The sequence below is a fragment of the Prosopis cineraria genome, unplaced genomic scaffold (assembly GCF_029017545.1).
Source record: "Prosopis cineraria cultivar Desert tree isolate PC_DT_omini unplaced genomic scaffold, ASM2901754v1 PC12, whole genome shotgun sequence".
NCBI classification, from domain to species: Eukaryota; Viridiplantae; Streptophyta; class Magnoliopsida; order Fabales; family Fabaceae; genus Prosopis; species Prosopis cineraria.
The window spans coordinates 6,938,341-6,958,734 of NW_026555343.1; the positions used below are offsets into that span (position 1 = coordinate 6,938,341).

The 20,394-nt window shown below is 32.2% G+C and overlaps 1 protein-coding gene across 1 annotated transcript; it reads left to right on the forward strand.

Annotated features, from left to right (window-relative positions):
* The first annotated feature begins 7,973 nt into the window (after positions 1 to 7,973).
* On the forward strand, positions 7,974 to 14,684 carry LOC129289035 (cucumisin-like). The gene is made up of 10 exons (XM_054925861.1): positions 7,974 to 8,015; positions 8,248 to 8,336; positions 8,934 to 9,028; positions 9,257 to 9,491; positions 10,244 to 10,760; positions 11,626 to 11,729; positions 12,180 to 12,380; positions 12,478 to 12,598; positions 12,691 to 12,904; positions 14,152 to 14,684. The coding sequence occupies exons 1-10, from the start codon at positions 7,974 to 7,976 to the stop codon at positions 14,682 to 14,684; spliced, it is 2,151 nt and encodes a 716-aa protein (XP_054781836.1).
* Positions 14,685 to 20,394: the final 5,710 nt, after the last annotated feature.

Here is a 20,394-nt window from a genome sequence, read left to right on the forward strand (position 1 = left end):
TGATAATTAATTATGCACTTTTGCTTTATGTGATGTGGTTTAAAGTGTAATATTTATGTTTTGCACGAATGTTGATGTACTGCAAGTTGTTGCTCTATAATTTTAATCTGCCATGATGCATGTTATCATTTTCTCTTCTTAGGTCTTCGATCGTATATGAATCATTTGTTTTATAGCAAGGTTAATGAGCAATGACATAAATCATATGATGTAGGTAATTAACAAAGTTTTTAAATTAATCCTTCACAAAAAGAGCATACACTAATCTTTAATTGTATATAGTGGAACCAGGTATTATATATTGTCTTATTGTACGTAATATCTATGATTTTTTTTTTTATAACCTGTTAAGATCTGTGATTTAATTTGCACGAAGGTTGATGTGATTTAATTTGCGTATAATATATGACGGCATCATTACTTCATAATTTTAATCTATGATGATGTGATCATTTTCTCTTCTTACACTACTATAAAACCCTTTATACAGTGAAGACAGGATTTGAATTACAGAATTATATAACAGGTTATTTCAAGTAATCGTTATAAGTTTTTTTTTTATAATCTAAAAGTGAAGGAAAGTAAATGTTTTATCATGTAGCCCTCTCCTTCTTCGTCTACCTCCGCCACTGCTTTGACGAGGAAGCCGCCACCAGCCCAGCAAGAGACTAGTTGTGTCTGTGCTTAAAACCCATATTTCGATCAAGTTGCCACAACTTTAATGTTCTCCTTCCTTCGTCTATGTCCTTCTTCCGACGTGGCTCCTGTTTGCCAAGAAAAGGAGAACCCATATTTCGATCCAGTGGCAAAAAATTCAATACTATAAGCTAAAAACACTCCATGAAGTCTTAGTTAAAACGAGTATGTTGATAGTGGATTTGGACGACTTGAACGTTGTAGAGGAGAGAGAAGAGGTTTACATGGCTTTATTGTATGGGCTTTATTTGACATTGAAAATGCCACCTCAGCACTTCACAGTTAAGAAATATTTTAGGATACTAATTGTACTTGTATGAAAATTTTGGAGCAAATTTGCACATTGACTTTTTTTTTTTTTTTCCTGCCCAAGCTCAAAGAAATCAAAAGGCTCCTAGAAAGAGGGAAGTTACTTTTAAGAAAGGGTAATCAAGCACTGCCAGAAGTGGGAGTGAGCAAAGGAAGATTAGGAGAAAATGCACTTAATGACCCTCGTCCGTGGGAGATGCAAATGATAGAAACAAACTGCCACTTTATGAAATGAAAGCAAGACACACTACACACAATCTCCAATCCCTTCAACACCCAAACCAAATACTTCAACAAGTTAATCACTACTACTTGAAAAATGTGAATTTAGCGAGAAAATTTAGCAAGGAAGTCGATCATCCAATCCCAATGGTCGTCGTTAGCTTGATCTCTATGGAAGTCGATCGTCAAGCCCTAGTCAACACCGTTGGTCTAGTCTCAGTGGAAATCAACCGTCCGATCCCCGTCATCACTATCGCCGTCCAGTCCAATCCAGTCCCGATCGTCGCCTTTGGTTCGATCTCAGTGAAAGTCGATCATACGATCCCCATTATAGCCATCACTGTCGGTTTGGTCTCAATGAAAATCGACTGTCCTGTGCCAGTTAACTATGGCATCTTGTTTCCGTCAACTTTGGCGGTCCTCACCAATAAACCGTTGACAGGCCAATCAAGCCTTTGTGAATTCTAATTAAATTACAAAAGAAATTGAGGTAAGATTTGAAATAATAGGAATTTATAAAAGATTTTAAATTACAAAGAGATTGAAGTTGAATTTGGATTTAGGTCAAATCTAAATCTATATATTTTTAATTATCCAAACAATGAATTTGGCTTTGTCATGCTCCAAAAATGTAGGGTGACCGGCACAGGATGTAACCCATATTTCACATTCACATAAGCCTCAAAATGTAAGTTCATTCCATTTCCAAAATAATTTCAGATTTATATTGAAATTTTAGCATTCTTGATATTAATCATTATAACAAAGTTCAACATTTTTGTAGAAATTTCAACAAAACCTCCCCTCTAAATAGAATCTCTTGAAAATTCTACAATACAAGATTTTTCACAAAACAATCCATCAATCAAGAGTTCAACCCCTTCCAACCAACCGACAACATATATACCAAAATAAAAGCACTAATTATAACTTATGTGAAACACCTAACCAACTCGAAACACCTAACCAACTCTCCAAAAATAAAATACATAAACATTCATAATTACATCAAAAGAGAAATTTCAATCAATCCTTCACTCAGCACATCTATAAATTCTCAGGAGTTAGAAGGATGATTGGCGTCAACTAAGGTATCTGGCACCAAAAATAATTTTTCAATAAATAATGTCCCAATAATAAATAATAGAATATAAATAAAATAGAAAGTTTGAAATAGTTATGTAAATAAAAGAGACAACAATTTTTGTAAAAATTTAATAAACTTCACAATAAAATGACTCTATAAAATTTTAAATAAAATCTCAAATTATTGAACTATCATAGCAAATGATAATATCACTTAATTTCAAGAAAGCCATGAATGAAATAAATATTTATAAACAAATTACTAAATAAAAATTAATGGAATATAAAATTATCAAATAATTGAATTTATAATTATAGAGACTTATCAAAATAATCAATAAATGTGGACACATAGTCCATGAAGGTAAGTAACCAAACGCAGCCGAAGCTACAAAACAAATATAGACACACAGTACATGAGGGTAATGCTAACTAAATATGGCTCAAGACCATGAAAACAAATGCGAGTACCAGACCCATGAATAACAAACGTGAGAACAAAGCTCATAAAAATCAAACTAGCTAATCATTGACCATGATGCGCCAAGGGCTAATGGAACTATCATTAGCAATCAGTGTTCTGTATAAAGTCCCTTTTTAAATTCAGTTTCAAACATGCAAAAAAATTATCACTTTCAAAATATAATTTATTTTCTCAATATCAAAGCATAATAAAACATTAATCCTTCTAAATATGAAAATGCATAACTGATCTCTCATAAACTATCCATCAATTTTCAAAGTTGGTTTTATCAAACAAAGAACTACTAGAATTTGTAAAAGTATTTCATCAATTTGAAAAGTAAATGTTATGTCTTCAACAGCTAAAATAACATAATTAACAAAAGTAATCAATAATAAAATATATCTTGATAAATGAAAATTATTTAAAACAATATTTTGATAAAAATAGATTTACTAATAATTTGATTGGAACGTTATCCACTTACCTGTAAAGTCTCTAAGTGTATAACTTACTTTCAATAGTCTTGTAGTACAATATTTGACCTTTAAATTCATATTACCCAAGTAATACTATTGTCATTCATTTATAAACTTTATTATTCAAGACTTCAATTCAAAATTCCAAAGAGATATCACAAATAAACCTCAATCTCTGCTTTTCTCAAATATTGTATCAACATTTTGCAAACATGAACTCTTTAACTAATAAATTTAGGTTCTTTTATCCAAATATTATCCCAATCATTTTCCATAAATTTTTCAATGTCAATGCATGTTTAAATTAATCAAACTTCTTCTTCAACATAAATCAACTTTAACACTCAAAGAAAATCATCTCCCAACTTCACATTACTCACAGTAGATAAGAAGGAAGGGAAAAATTCATAATCTTAACCAACGGTTTCTCAACAACCATATATACTTAAAGAATATTTTTATAATCAAATTCTTTTGCCACCTTCAACTTAAACTCAACTGAATAGTGTTTGAGTCAAACATTCCTCTCACCATAATTAATAAAATTTGAGCAAAAAATGTATGATCAAACAAGGCTTCCCTAAGGGGCATTTTATCAAACATCTTGCATACATGAATTTTCAAATTTTAATACCTAATTTTTCTCTCCAAATCCTATCCCAAAGTTCTTCCAACAATTCACCAGCACCAAGACTCCAATAAATTCAGCTCATCCACACGGTCACAGCCATAGAAATAGACAAAATGATCATTTAATTTTTTTTAAATTTTTTTTTTGGTTATAACAATTTGTCCTTACCCACGCACATATATTCAGCAAAGAGAGACAAACACTTAGTAAATTTAATTATCCACTCACGCATAGAATCATTAAGAAGGATAGCTCAAGGCTTCTCACGTTAACCCTCAATATTGACAGAGACAAGGAAAGAGATAGGACATACAGCAGAACAAGGAAGAAATTCTAGTGTGATGCACGAATCAGAAAGAGGAGCAAAGCCAACACAACCAAATCAAAAAGCAAAGGACTTACGAGTAGCACCCCAGTGCCAGGATTCAGCTTTCACACCCACCCATGGCATGAAAACAAATTGCAAGTGGCGAAGACAGACGAAGATGAGAAGAACAGAGATGGACCTAAACGTAGCAAGGTGGCAAAGAGCACCCTCCTTGGCCCGCGACAGTTGGAAAACGAAGAGAAGGACTTTGGCTGCCATAATTTCTGACGACAAACAAACTAAACAGCAGCTAAGGAGACTAAGCCGAAGGCAACACAAAGCAAGGGAAGGGGAGAAACAGTGACCTGGACCTCCTAACGACGGGCTTACTCACAACCATGCCGGCGACATTCAAGACGGTGGAGAAAGGAAGAAGAACGATGAGAAAAAGCGGAGGATGAAGCTTCTCCATATCTAGATTTCTCTTCCTCTCTCTCTGCCTCCAGAACATTGAAAAGAAAAGACTAAGGAAGAAGAAAATTAAGCTGATGGAGATGAGGCATCATGGTAAATTGTTAACGCTAAAATTGGCAAAAAAAAAAAAAAAAAAAAACTCTTTCATTTGCACCAATAAGAATCGAAACCCATGACCTGATACAAGGGATATCAATGCCACTCCCACTAAACCAACATTTCTTCTTCCTATAATTATTCCAAAAATTAATATGAAGTATACTTAAAATATGTCTCCATAAATTTAATTCTTTTTTCCAAAAATTCTTGCGTTACTATAAAAATTAAATTTCTAGATTATTACAGGCTTAAATCTAAATCCATATATATATATATATATATATATCCAAACATAGCATTATTGTGTTTTGAAAAATTCTATGTTTGAGTTTCCCATTCTCCACCATTATTTTCATAAGCTGATTGATAACACCATGAGTTAGCTCAGTTGCTTCATGTTTCTGCCCCCTCCAAAGTGCTATGAGTGTCTTACAACTTAAACAAACAAACAAAAGAATACTTGCTGAAATTTCAATGAGAAAAAATTTCAACAAGTCTACAGCCTCAAAAAGAGCCACATACAGCTCTACTACAAGAAATAAAATACTGATAGAGTGAGGAAAAATAAATAGACCAAAGATGGGGAAGATTTCCAAGAAACAGAAAGTAAAATCTACAGAGGAGGAGAACCAAAGACAACAACCAAAATATTCCACACTCTCTCCAATAGTTTGCGTAGCCTTTATTCTCAATCAATCCTTGAACTGTGCAGGAATTTGCCTTGCATGAACACTGCGTCTAACGGTCTGCTGCAACATATTGTCCTTGACACTATGGTTAGCTGCCATTTGTCCCATGTCCAATTCCATTTTGTAGCATAACACAAAGCTCCTCAGTATCTATTTTTCCATAACCCTTAATTTGGATGGAGAGAAAATAGAGAGGAAGGAAAACTAGGAGAGAAAAAAAAAGGCCCCAAAAATAGTAACAATTTATTATTTTTAAAGAATTTTTCTCTTATTTTTCTCTTCTTATTTTCTTCCCACTTTTTCCACCATCCAAACCAAGCCTAATGCCCTGTTCAGTAGCACGAAAGAATGTCCGATGGAAGTGCAAGTGAAAGAGGAAGAGGAAGTGAGGTGGAAATAGGTTTTAAAACATGTTTGGTATACACATGGAAGAATGGGTCATATTTTATATATGAAGGAAGTGGAAGAAGAAGTGGATTCTGAGTATATATGAAGGTGAAAGTGAGTTTCAAAAATTTTGACATAACTCGATTCTCTGGAGAAGTGAGATCAACTATACCCAACAACCTATTTTTTCAGTTCCGTTTCAACTTCTGCTAGTTCGATCCTAATTCCACTTCTCAAATCCCATTTCCACTTCCAGTTGCCTTCTTTTGCTCTTCCAAAGCTGATCTGAGAATTTCTTTTCAACCAAACTTGTAAGTCACAGGAGGAAAAAGATTACACACAAATGAGGTTAATTAAATAAAGCCATACTTGTTTTGCAACGCCACAGTGACAAAGGATATGAAGACTAGTATGGACAATTTACACTCACACTCCTCTCTTAGCAATGAGTGGGTCAGTAGAAAGTCTCTTTGGAGAACTTGCCAAAGTTTTTGCTTATAATTGATTCAATAGTAATATTTATAAATATAGATAATTAAAATGAATAATATTTTAGGTTAATCAACATACTTTTTTTTCGAATGACTAAGTAAAATATTTTTTTTTCATATGTGCAAAGTAGTCATGTAATTCTTAACTTTTAAAACTCTTCTTCATATATATGACTATTAGTGTCATTATAAATCTAGGTAGTCACTTTTGTTTTATAATTCCTTCATTAAAAAATATAAGGCATTTTTTAAATAAATTTCACCCTCCAATAAAGTAGTTTATTATCTTTAAACTAATACCATCTTTTCATATTTACTCTTATTTAATAAGGTGTTTCAATTTAAAATAAACATAAAGTGATTTATTTATATGGGCACTTTTGAAAAAAAAATACATTAACTACACCTTGAAACACTAAAAATACCTTACATTTTTTAATAACTAATGCTTCAAAAAATATTTTATTATTTTTAACGGAAGTAGTATGTGTTTTCTCTTGTCAATCCAAATGACCAAATGAACAAATGTTATAAGACTTTCTTCCGTGAAGGACCTTTTCTCATCACCCTTCTACATTTTTTTTCTCTTTTTTTAAATTCTATATGCTAATATGCATTTTTTTTCTTGAAGAGGATCTGGCCTCAAATGTACAATAAAAAATATATATAATTATGATATATGTGGTTTATCAATTTTTTAATTATAAATTCAGTGGATTTTTACAAAATCTAATACATTTTTAAAAGTATTAGAAAAATAGTGAAAGAGTAAAACTTATTCAAATTATTATTATTAAATAAAAAGTTAAGGTGAGTTGAATTACTTCCTGAAACTCATAAGGCAAGACATACCTTAACACTTACATTACGCTTACAATTGTGTTTATAAATTGCCTATTGATAAAGTTTTCAGATCAACATCGAGATTCATTATTATTGTTGTTGCTGATAATAAATGCATTGTTTAAAGAAATGGTGAATATTTTTTTTACGGTTGCTGTCCATTCTGAAAAAAATAAAAAGGAGAACATTAATAACCAACTAGTGTTAATTGGTCCTAATGAAAAGGATTATAAGCGTTTAAATATGAGATCTCTTGTTCAAATTTATGTGAATGTGGAAAATGCCTTTGGGAGATCAACGACCCCCAATTAAACCAGGCAACGCTCGAGCCTTAATAATAATAATATTCCCTTGCCCTTTTCAATAAATTGAACAGCTAGACCTAAATAATAATATTCCCTTGCCCTTTTCAACATGACAATTTATTCGAGCTTCTCTTTTGAACAATAAAATAAAAATTTAAAATTAAAGCGACGCTTTGCTCGCAGCAAATTTCATCAATAGAAGAGTCGACGCGTATTCTGACTTCCTTTCGTAACAAATTAACATGCATTCTTCAATGTCTTTTCCACAGTTTTAGAAGTCAATCTATCTGCTTTATATTCGTTGTTATGTGTTCCAACCTTAGAACTACTATATACATACGTGTGTGTGTGTGTGTGTGTGTGTGTGTGTGTGTGTGTGTGTGTGTGTGTGAATGCGAACCAAGCCTTCACAATCTAATCTCTTCAATGGCAGGCACAATAATGTCTCCATGTTGGTTGATTCTTATTATTATTATGATTCTCTCAGCTATAATGCTTCAGACAACTGATGCAGATTCTGAAGAGAACACAAAGGCAAGTAATATATATCACTGCTGTCATCGCTCTTCATTCTTTCACTGTTTTAATTTACTCTTCCCCGGTTTCAAGATTAAGTACTTAATTATAGTCGTCATTGATTTGAGATGACTATGAAGAATCATAATTTTACCTATGAGTTTGTTTTCTTTCTATCTCTTTATATATGCAGATGTATGTATGTGTATGTGCATGTGTATGTGAGTATATAATCTCTTTGTTGATGCAGAGTTATATAGTGTACATGGGTAGCCCTCCAAGTGGTGAATCACCCAAATCAATGCTTCACATGAGCATGCTCCAACAAGCCATTGGCAGGTAGATATGTGTGGGTGTATGGTACTTAAATCCAACTCGGGTAGGTTGATTAGACTAGTTAACCGGTGAATAATCAGTCCAGTAGTCTAGAGTTTTGGACAGGTTGATTGGGTTGAATTTTATATTTTTTTTTTTCTCTCATTGTTAAGCCTAAAATGACATTGTTTTGCCTAAAATGACGTTGTTTTGAATTATTGGGCCAAAAAAAAACAACCCATCAGATTTTTGCTTTAGTAACTCCATTTTGTTGATTATATATGGTTTATGTTTGAATGTTGTATTTACTTGTGGATCAATAACTTATTTATTTAAATATTACTCTTTTTATGGTTATATACTTTTAATTAAATTATATTATCTTAATCATGATTGGATTGATCCAAGTTCAATCACGATTAGACCACTAGCCCATAAACCATGGCCTTGATCAATTTAATGACTAGTACAATTTTCAATATGTTTTATTTATGGACTAATTATATATATATATATATATATATGGAGAACATAAATGTATTTATGGGCGTGTCTATTTATAAGAGAAAACATTTAAAATCAATTTCCATAATAATTCAATTGTTACGTATGTGTGGTTAGTGAAAGAGCAGAAAATTCTCTAGTCCACAGCTACAAGAGGTGTATCAATGGGTTCGTTGCGAATCTCAACGAAGAAGATGTGCCAAAAGTTGCTGGTAATTATAAATAACCATTTTGCATGCATCCTTATTCGTGTCAAAATTAATTAAACTTTGTTGCCCTCTTTTATTTGTAACATAATAATTCAATCATTCAATCAAACTAACGGACCAAATAGAATAATTGATAGGAGAATATAGTAATATTTTCTTATCGTTAAACTAAGTCATCGTCTTCATCAAAATTTATTGTGATAATCAAGAGTTTTGGGTTGTTGTTGTCAGCAATGGAAGGAGTGGTTGCTGTATTCCCAAATGGATGGAAACATCTGCACACTACAAGATCATGGGACTTCATAGGATTTCCAGAACAAGTGAAAAGAGCAATCACAGAAAGTGATATAATCATTGGAATGCTTGACACTGGAATCTGGCCAGACTCCCCCAGCTTCAATGACTCTGGATTTGGTCCCCCACCCTCCAAATGGAAGGGAGCTTGCTATAATATTACTTGCAACAAGTACATTCCCGTATCTATTTCTTGACATTTGAAAACTGTTATTATATTTCCCACAGTCTCGTCTCATGTCATATTCAATACAAATATATTAATGTTAATTTTTTGAGAAATTTTCATCAACTACTTATACAGTAGACATTATATATGCCCAATAATTTTTTCAGACCTTAGTTCTTTATTGTTACAACATAGTATTGTAAGGAGAGACATTGATATATTATGTAAGTGGACTACACACATTAGATGGATTCCACTCACCAATTCTCTGCTGCCACAAGGAAATAGATAGATACACAAGGTGAGTAGACCCCACATATTAGGTGGGCCTCACCCACAACATGTATCTATCTCATTAAGCATCGTTCTATTGTAATAAAGAGAGATCGAATCAGAAAACTGCTTTGTTTTACAGAGTCTCATATCATATTCAGTGTGTGTGTGTGTCGGTTTTCTGATAAATTTTTATTAACTCCTTATATATGCCCAATAATTTTTTGGTCGAACTTAATTCTCTGTTGTTGTACCATGTTATTATAAGAAGAAAGATAAATATATCAAAATTCATATTATAGTGATTAATTTTCATCCGGTACCACATCTTTCTATTTCCTTAAACATCGTGCTGCCATAGCAAAGGGAAAGAATCAAAATTCCTCCATTTACGTGTTAAAAACGAGGCATATTCATTATATATTTTCATCATCTATATCACTACTAACAACAATATCATTTCAAAATTGAACTGTGCGCAGTAAAATCATCGGAGCAAAATATTTCCGAAGTGACAAAAATTTTAGTGGAGATAATATCAAATCTCCGATAGATTCTAATGGGCATGGAACACACACAGCATCAACAGCTGCTGGAGGGTCAGTGAATTCAGCAAGCCTCTACGGTCTGGGCTTAGGAACAGCACGAGGAGGAGTGCCATCAGCAAGAATAGCAGTGTACAAGGTTTGCTGGTCGGAAGGATGTCGAGACGCAGACATCCTCGCAGGTTTCGATGAAGCAATCGCTGATGGTGTCGACATACTCTCTATCTCAATTGGAGGCAAATCACCTTCACCTCTAAATTACTTCAATGACATTTTCGCCATTGGAGCTTTTCATGCGATGAAACATGGGATCTTGACCTCCGCTTCCGCTGGTAACAGCGGACCCTTGCTTATGACCACCGTCAGTGTGGCTCCTTGGATTCTTTCTGTGGCTGCCACTACCACAGATAGAAACATCGTCACCAAGATTCAGATTGGGGATGATATTCTTGAGGTAAATTTTTTTTTTTTTAGAAAAAAAAGGGCCTTCAATTGATTTATATACTCCATTATGATCTTTTTATAGCTAAAACGAATTAGGTGAGTTGGGTTTGGGACTTATCCGATCCAAGATACATATGCTTCCAGACTCAAAAAATACTTACATAGATATGCTTATAAATCGTCCAAGGTCTTCACATGAACAATGAAATTTGAACACACGTCTTATGAATAATGAACCAAATCCTTACCAACTGAACTAACATTTTATTGGCATGGCAACAAGCTTTTTTTAATTAAAAAAATAGATGAGTCGGGTTAGGAGCTCCTTAGCTAGGGTTAAGATATACATCCAAACTCAAAGAGCACTTATACAAAAAATACTTACATGTTGTTCACCAATAAAATCACAACCTTGTGGGTTATGAGTAAAATCCTTATTAATTGAACTAATTCTTTGTTTGCATAACTTTATTTTTTAATCCATGATTTTTTTTAATTAAAAAATAGATGAGTTGGGTTAGGAGCTCCCTAACCAAGGTCAAGATATGTATTCAAACTCAAAGAGCGTTTATAAAAAAGATACTTACATATTGTTCACCAATAAAGTCACAATCTTTTGGATTATGAGTAAAATCTTTATTAATTGAACTAATTTTTTGTTGGCATAACTTTATTTTTTTTAATCCACAATGTTTGAAACTTAAGAACACTTAAAAATATTTATCACTAATATGTTTATTGGAAGACATTTAAGTCATTCAGTCTAATCATTGTACATATGCAAATTACATGCCCATATTGTTTGAAAAATGAAGAGGAGTATTTCATGGTTAATTGAGAATGTGTGGAAAGATTAGTTGTTTCTATGTTTGCAGGGACGTTCAATAAATACGTTTGACTTGAATAGCACTCGGTATCCTATAGTTCATGGTGGGGATGTACCAAACACCATTAAAGGCTATAATAGCTCTGTATCCAGGTATTGCCATTAAATAGCATGTAATTAATTTTTCTCATTCCCATCTTTCTTTTCTTAAATAATTTAAATTCTCTCAAATTTAATTATGATTTTGCTCAAAGTAAGAAAATTATAAAAAGAGAAGGATAATTCATTAATTATTGATTTGATTTAATCCTCAAGGATAGTACATAAGTGCTGCCTCCTGCCTAGATATTCTATTTAATTTTCTTTATTTATTTTAAGGCTTTGTTTTGAATTAATGGAAAAAAAATTTAGGGGAAATAAAACTAAAAAGAGAAAATTAGATTGAGAAAAAAGACATTTTTATCCTTATTTTCCCCTAATTTCATCGTAGAGATGAAGAAGCCTAAACAAATTAAAAAATGTCTTAGAAAGAAAAAAAAATCATTTTTTCTTTTTTTTTCTCTCTTTCCTATTTTTCTCTCGTTTCAATTTAATTTGGCGCAGGTTCTGCTTAGAAGACTCAATGGACCAGAATTTGGTGAAGGGGAAGATAGTTATTTGTGATGCCCAATTGGAACCTAAGCAAATTGGATTTGCATCTGGTGCTACTGGCGTTATAATAAATTTTAGTGCAGTCAAATTTCTTGATAGTGGCTTAGCTTTTGCCTTGCCAGCATCTTTCGTCGACCTCATGACAAAAACCAGGTGTGTGTGTGTGTGTGTGTGTGTGTGTGTGTGTTTTTCCATCATCATCTTCATAATCTCACATAAACCCTAACAAGTTCTAAAATGAATATCACAGCATCAACGACGTAACCGCGACGATATTAAAGAGCAGCCATTATTACAATGATTCTTTGGCACCTGCTGCTGCCACCTTTTCCTCAAGAGGTCCTAACCTAGTTACACCTGACATCCTCAAAGTAAATTAACTTCTACCGCTCACTTCAAGTACTTTTTTGAGTGATATAGATTCATGCAATTAACTACATGTATCATATATGATAAAATAAAGCCGGATATAGCAGCACCAGGAGTTAATATTTTGGCTGCGTGGAATCCAAATTTACCTCCTTCAGGAGTGAAAGGAGACAAAAGACAAGCACATTATAATTTCGATTCAGGGACATCAATGTCTTGCCCTCATGCCACTGCCTTGGCTGCTTACATCAAATCCTTCCACCCTTCTTGGTCTCCTACTGCAATCAAGTCTGCCATTATGACTACAGGTGCATTTTTGTGTATAATTATGCATTCAAAAACAACTCAAATTCAAAAATATAAAGTATTTTTTAAAGTAAGATGTTAAAAAATATATATATAAAGTATTTTGGGTTTTTCAAGATGCAATAAGTTAATGAGATTTTTCTAAAGATATCCTTAATTAATTAGGGGATGTAATTAATTAGGTTTTTTCAATGGAGACACCCTATTAAATAAAGATAAAAATGCAAAGAATAAGTAATTTCAAAGACAATTAATTAACCCTTTTAGAAATGTTATTTGATTAAAAATACCTTAAAATATATTAAACAGGCAAGTTTTTAGTATTATATGTTAAGATGTACTACCCTTAGTCCTAGTTAAAGGGCAAAATTAACTAACTTCACAATTTTTAAAGAATGATAAAGATAATAAAAAATGTTTGATTTTCTAATTTTTCATTCATCAAAATTAATAATTAACCACAATAAGACATGTCTAAGAATTATAACTTAGTACAATTAAGGAAGGTAATATTGAGGAGGAAAAAAAAATAACAGCTAGTACATCTTTGCTCCATATTATTTGATCCTATGTATAAAATAGCATGTCATTAAATTTTTATTATAATGTTCTCATTTTAACTTTTATTAAATATTGAAGAAATAAAATATGTTACTCATTCGTCCCAAATTATAAGACACTCTTAGAAAAATCTCAAATACCAATAAAACTTTATTAAATACACTTAACAATTTTAATTTTTTAAAAAATAAAAATATAAACTTTTAAAATTATATTTCATTTAATAATTTTAAATCTACATTTAATTAATATTACATGGATAGAGAGAGAGAATGGATAATATTAGAACAAATTTATTTAATGAAACATTAATCTTTTTAAAGTGTCTTATATTTTGAGACTGTAAATCTCCCCCAAAAATACCTTAATTATAATTTGTAATGAAAGAATTATTATAATATATATATATATATATATATTTAATAAGAATAGAGTTGAAAGCTTGTTATTTTTAGCTAGAGAGTTAATATCTCTTATAATTTTTCTTGATTTACGAAAAATGCATTGAAAGTTATTAGAGCCACTAGCCCAAAACGCGTGACTCCTTCGACCATTTTATACCCTCCTAATTTATATTCTCCGACCAATGTGGGACATTTCCAACACAAGCCTGCTAGATATCTAATCGTCATTATATCACATTATTTAGTGTTGTAATTAAGTTTCAATTTTCCCCTTTTTCTTACAGCTACACCTATAAAATCTGATCTATTGAACCATGCTGAGTTTGCATACGGAGCAGGCAATATAAACCCAACAAAGGCACTAAATCCTGGTTTAGTATACGACGCTAATGAAACAGACTACTTCAAGTTCCTATGTGGACAAGGTTACAATGACTCATTACTTCAAGTCGTAACAGGAGAAAACAGAACTTGTGCTGAAGTCACCCATGGAAGCGTGTGGGATCTAAACTACCCTTCTTTTGCTGTGTCCACTACGTCTCCTCGATTGGACGAGGCTCGAGTTTTCACAAGGACTGTCACAAACGTTGGGTCACCAACTTCTATATACGAGGCCACTGTGACTGCTCCAGAAGGACTCGACATTCAAGTGAATCCTCGAAGGCTATCGTTTACTTCCTTGGGACAGAAGCTGTCGTTTAATGTTACTGTAAGTGGGTTTGTATCTTCCATGGCTTCTGCTTCTTTGACCTGGGATGATGGCACCTACCAAGTGAGGAGCCCTATCATGGTCTTTATATATCCTATTAATCAATGATAATTAATTATGCACTTTTGCTTTAAGTGATGTGGTTTAAAGTGTAATATTTATGTTTTGAACGAATGTTGATGTACTGCAAGTTGCTGCTCTATAATTTTAATCTGTGGTGATGCATGTGGTCATTTTCTCTTCTTAGGTCTTCTTATATGAATCATTTGTTATATATTGTCTTAAATTGTCTGTAGGATCTATGATTTGATTTGCACGAAGGTTGATGTGATTTAACTTACGTATAATATATGACTGCAAGCTGTTACTGTATAATCTTAATCTATACGATGATACGACCACTTTCTCTTCTTACAGTACTAGAAAAACCATTTACATAGTGAAGACGGGATTTGGGTTAAATAATAATTATATAACAGTTATTTCAAATAATTATTATATGGTCTCGAGACTATATAGTGATTTTTTTTTTAATTTAAAAGTGAAGGGAAGTAAATGCCATGTCATGGGGCCCTCTTCTGCATGTTCTTATTCACAGGCTTCTTCTTCTTCTTCTTCTCCTCCTCCGCCATTGCTCTAACGAGGAAGCTGCCACCAGCCAAGCAAGAGACTGGTTGTGTCTCTGCTCGAAACCCATATTTCTTGAATGATCTGAGCCCACTGAGTAGTTTAGTCTCAATAATATGTCTAAGGAAATTAAAGCAAAGGATCTAGGAAATTCACAAACGTCTTAATTGAAGACTTGCTCCTCCATGCCTAGTGCAAGTGAAGTGGCTCACCCATTTCACGGTTCACATCAACAAAATGTTTTCCAAAAAAAAAATGTTTCATGAATAATATAATAACAATTTCAATATAACCTTTCATTATATCACTCCTTAATTATATTTCTTTCTCTCTTTTTTTTGTTATTAAATGAATGATATTTTAAAAGTTTATCGAAAAATTGTAATTTCAAACAGTAATTAACTAAATTAAAATTAATATTCATAATTTTATAAAAAAATATCTTATAGAATAAAATAGAGAAAGTATTTAATAATAAGATTTAAAAAAAAAGATACCAACAAAAAAAGCTATCACTACTGAAAACACCGTACTTTGATAGCGTATGGCGGTCTATTGCCACTTTTTTGGGGTATTTGACAATCCCACCAACACTTCAAAAAGTGAAAATTTGAAAAGTTGTCAAAAACTTGAATAATATTATCTTAAACATCTTTTATTTGCATGTTATTTATCTTTGACAACATTGTAAAATTATTTTAAATTAATTACTTATCTTTTAAAAAATCAATACATATTTTTATAAATAATTATTTAAACACTACTAGAAAAATAAAATTTAGTGAGGGATCCTGTAACATTTGAAAAAATTTAATCCTGATTTATTAACCTAATGAGGGTAATTAGTGAATTAATGAGGTATGTGGCTAGAGGAGCTTAACTTAGTGTATTTGTGGTGATTTAAGCCCTAGAAGTGACTTCAGATAAATGGCAGGCCACCCAGGCAAGGAAAGAAGAAGAAAAGGTGAAGAATTATCCTCTGTGCCACATGCTGCGGCATGTGGTCAGTCTACCACGGCCCACAAAAATGAATTTGAATGCAACAGGTTCCTTTATGCCATACGCCACGGCGGAGGGCAAAAATCTGATAAATCAAATACGTTCTGCGTGCTAAAACAGAAGAAGAGAGGAGAGAAAAATGAAGAGCTCGACTTAAGCTCTGCTAAGGCACAGCATTGCCTTCCATTGTTGATGTTTTGAAACTCCCAAACACCCAAGATAAGTTTATGGTGCCTTATTCTTCCTTTCTCTCCCTTATTTATAATGATTTATGGTAGGGTTTGAGTTGGAAGATGAGGTTTTGGTTCATAAGAGTATGGGTTCGATTCCATTGGTTAAAATGAGTATAATAGGAGTTGTTTAATGTATTTTGAAAGTGGTTAGTCCATAGGAGCATTTAATATTAAAAATTAACATAAATATGGTAGTTGGGAGAGGTTTATGTACATTAATGATGGTTTGAGGTGTTATTAGTGATAATGTGTATTAATGAAACCTAAAGAGCCCACTGGGTATGAATGGATAGAGATTTATAGGATTGGTAGAATAGAGGAAAGGTGGAATCAATGTTGATATTTCCCTTAAAGTGAGATTGTAATGATATTCTTGCTTATGATTGTAGTGTGAATCATTTGGCACCATTCAAGCTTGTTGAAGCTTTAGGAAGTTGGTATAGTGAGGGGTAAACCTTTGATCTCTCAAAGGTTTGAAATAACCGGGGGAAACTTAACTTTTATGGTTGAATGCTAATTGTGTTTGTGAAATGTGATTAATGATTTAAATGTATGATGCATATTGGCAATGTCTGACATGTGAAATGATTTTGGGAAAGAAAATATTGATTATACCACTTACTTGCAATTTAAAAATTTACTTGTGACATGTTACAAAAGTGGAGATTTGTGTTATGTAATATGTTGAATGTGTGGAGTAATTTAATATAAGTATATGAGATTGTTCGCTAGGAAATTATTATTTGATACGCATATTATGCGAGAAATGTGCATAGCATAATCATTGGCGGAAGTTTGCCTAAGGAAGGGAGTAGATTGGTTTAAATTCACATGGTACTAACAGTAACCGTTAGAATTGGAAACTTGCCTTAGCACCAACCGTTGGAATCAAGAGGTAGCCCTTGTCCCATGATTGATTTGAGATTATCCCACTTGTTTACGAGGGACTTGAACCTAACTAATCTCCACCGGTTCATAAGAAGGCTAGATTAGGGGTACGACACCCTATGGTTGTTAATACTAGGGGAAACTGAATTACATAAGTAAGTGAGTTCACCCTGATCTGGTAGCTCCTTACAAGTGAAAGGTTGGGTTAGTTCGTAAAGGATATAGCCACGTGATAGCCACCGATTTTGTGTCGAAGGTAACAGGAGGATATAAAGTTGACATACGATCATGCATATAAGTCTGGCCACATGGTTGTTAGTTTTATTGTCTAACATGTGTTGAGGGTGCATGGTTGTTATTTTTGCGACCCCGTGTTGTGCTTGGTGAAATTTCATGATAAAGTGTGTTGTAGTAAGTCAGGTCATATGGTTGTTAGTTTTATGAACCATAGTCGAGTGTTTATTTGTGATATCTGTGCTTATTTGCTTATTGCATTTAATTACAATTAATATGCAACTATATAGGTTAAGTAAGACTTGGTTAATAAATAGTTGTACTTATCCCTCAATTCTCAATATTTTCAAAACCTAGCTCATTGGATCTAAATCAAGGAAAGCACACAAAGGCCTAAGATTATAAAGTAATCCTCTTTATGCCTCTTTTTGTTACTTTCATGTGTATTTGTTGATGTACTTACCAACTAGGATCATTTGACATATTTTATGCATTACCTGCATGATTTTGTCTATCACTTGTGTATGTTGTACTCTGGGTTGGTGAATTTTAGTTGTAAACTCATGAATAGGGCTAAAATACTTGTGCAAGTAGAAATATATGTATTTTGAAAGATTTGGAATGAAATTAATGATTTTGTGCAACATTCTCTCCTTCTAAATGTTTTATGAAAATCAGGGTTGAGTGATGATGTTATGATATGAGTGTTTTTGTTTGTATTTGGTGTTTTGCACGGGGTCCACATGAGTTCATTGAGTGTGGTCGGGTGGTTGGTGTGAGCTATTGGCATGAGTATTTGAGTTGGGACACCCATTTGTGAAATTTGGTAAAAAAGTTATCAAAATAGATTTTGATGTCTACTTTTATGGAAAATGAGTTTAAGTATGAAACCAGTGCCATTAGCTAGAGTTAAGAAAAAACTCCGTGTAGACACCAAAACTATCTTAATCAGACATCAAACGGAGATTTGGGATGCATCAAAAGTTTACTCCCTATGTTGTCAAATGACAGCAATGTTGCTATCAAATTCGTGCAATGTGTCGCGGTGCATGGCACAGAGAAGACAAGTCACGGTGCACATGCCATAAGCCATGATGCATATGTCATTTTTTGCACAAAATTTGTTTTTGAGTTTTAAAACTTATTATTTTAGGTCACAATTGATTTTCAAGCTTCCGCTTTACTTTCAAAATTTTGATTGGAGATTATTAAACAATGTTTGAGATTCGACATGTTGAATTTGAGATCCTTTTCAAAAAGGATTAGAGAAATTCCTTTTTTTATGAAATTTTATAATTTGGTAATTCTTTGAGGATTAAACCCTAGATTGCCATGATTTGGAATTAAACATGGTTTAGTAAGGGGGACCTTACAGTTTGGTATTTTGGTTTTTACAAATACCTCACTAAATGCCATTTTTTCTAGCTAAATTGCATTTTAGCAATGGATTTTATCCCTCGTTAAATTCATAATTAAAAAAAGGCTCATGAAATCTAATAAGGAATCGTATTTCCCTTACTAATTAGCGAGGGATTCAGTCCCTTGCTAAAATTAGTTAGGGATTGAATCCCTCACTAATCGCTCTCTAATACTATTCAAAATTCGATAATCTTAATGATGGATTAGTCCCTTGCTAATCTCTCACTAAATATGCCTATATTTAAAAATAATGATGCCACACTCACCACCATGTGTGCGTCAACTTACGACATGTCACTAAAAAAACCGGCCTTGTTAACCGCCATGTCACCTACCCTCTCATACCCTATGAGTCCATCACCCGCCACATGTGCGACAACTCATAACATGTCATTGTCCACCTGCGCCATGTCACTTGCTTCTTACATCAATATCATATAGTATGTGTTATATCAAAACTAAGACTTGAAACCTTTAACCTTATACCTTTCGAGCTTATGCTCTCCTTCTTTGTCAGTTGAACCAAAAGGCACTGCAGTTACTGTATGAGAAATTACATATATATTATTAAATATATAAATATATCAAATAATATATTATAAAAATACACACTATATAATATTAAATTTTGTTTTCAAGTATTAATATGTTAAAAATATTTATGTTTTATTTAAAATTCTTTATATTATGTTTTTAATAAAATATTATTTTATTAATGAAAATCAACTTAAAATAAAGAAAATATTAAATAATTTTATTATGAATATTTAGTTAATTTTTTAAATTTAATTTTTATTTTCAAATGAAAGTGATTAAATATATAATTAAAAGTCGTTGTTAAAAGTTAATTTTGTGCATTAATTAGCTAGGGACAAAATTTCTCGCTAATTGTCCTATTTTAAAGAGGGATTGGCAATTCCTCACTATTTTCCTTACTAATACTCTTATTTAGAGAAGAATTAACAGTCTCTCGTTATTTTCCTTATCAATTTTAAGTCAAGTTATGAAATCAAATCCATTACTAATTTTCTTATTAATTTGGTATTTAGAGAAGAATAAATGATTCCCTCGCTTATTTGCATTTTTCTGATAGAGAAGTTCGTGTTTTATTTATCTAAATCTAATTATCTAACTCTGATATTTATAATCGATGTGTGTTATTTAAATCACTTGAATAATACCAATATATATTAATATATATATATAATATTTAAAATAATTTAAGTTTTTTTAAAAAATTTAAATATTCATTTCTTAATCTCCATATAATAAGTTAAAAATGTTTATTTTAATAATTTTTGTTGCATAGATTGGGAGAATAACATAAAAATAGCCTAAAATATGCAAATAACAATTAAATACTTCAAGATGTGATAATTATTATTTACATTTAGAAACTTGTCTTTCAATTTTTTTTT

What these genes read in the sequence shown, in the direction of transcription:
- LOC129289035 (XM_054925861.1), top strand. Translation starts at nt 7,974, where the DNA reads ATGCTTCAGACAACTGATGCAGATTCTGAAGAGAACACAAAG. An exon ending in CTCCAACAAGCCATTGGCAG is followed by an intron (nt 8,337 to 8,933) that starts GTAGATATGTGT and finishes ATGTGTGGTTAG; the next exon opens with TGAAAGAGCAGAAAATTCTC. An exon ending in GTCTGCCATTATGACTACAG is followed by an intron (nt 12,905 to 14,151) that starts GTGCATTTTTGT and finishes TTTTTCTTACAG; the next exon opens with CTACACCTATAAAATCTGAT.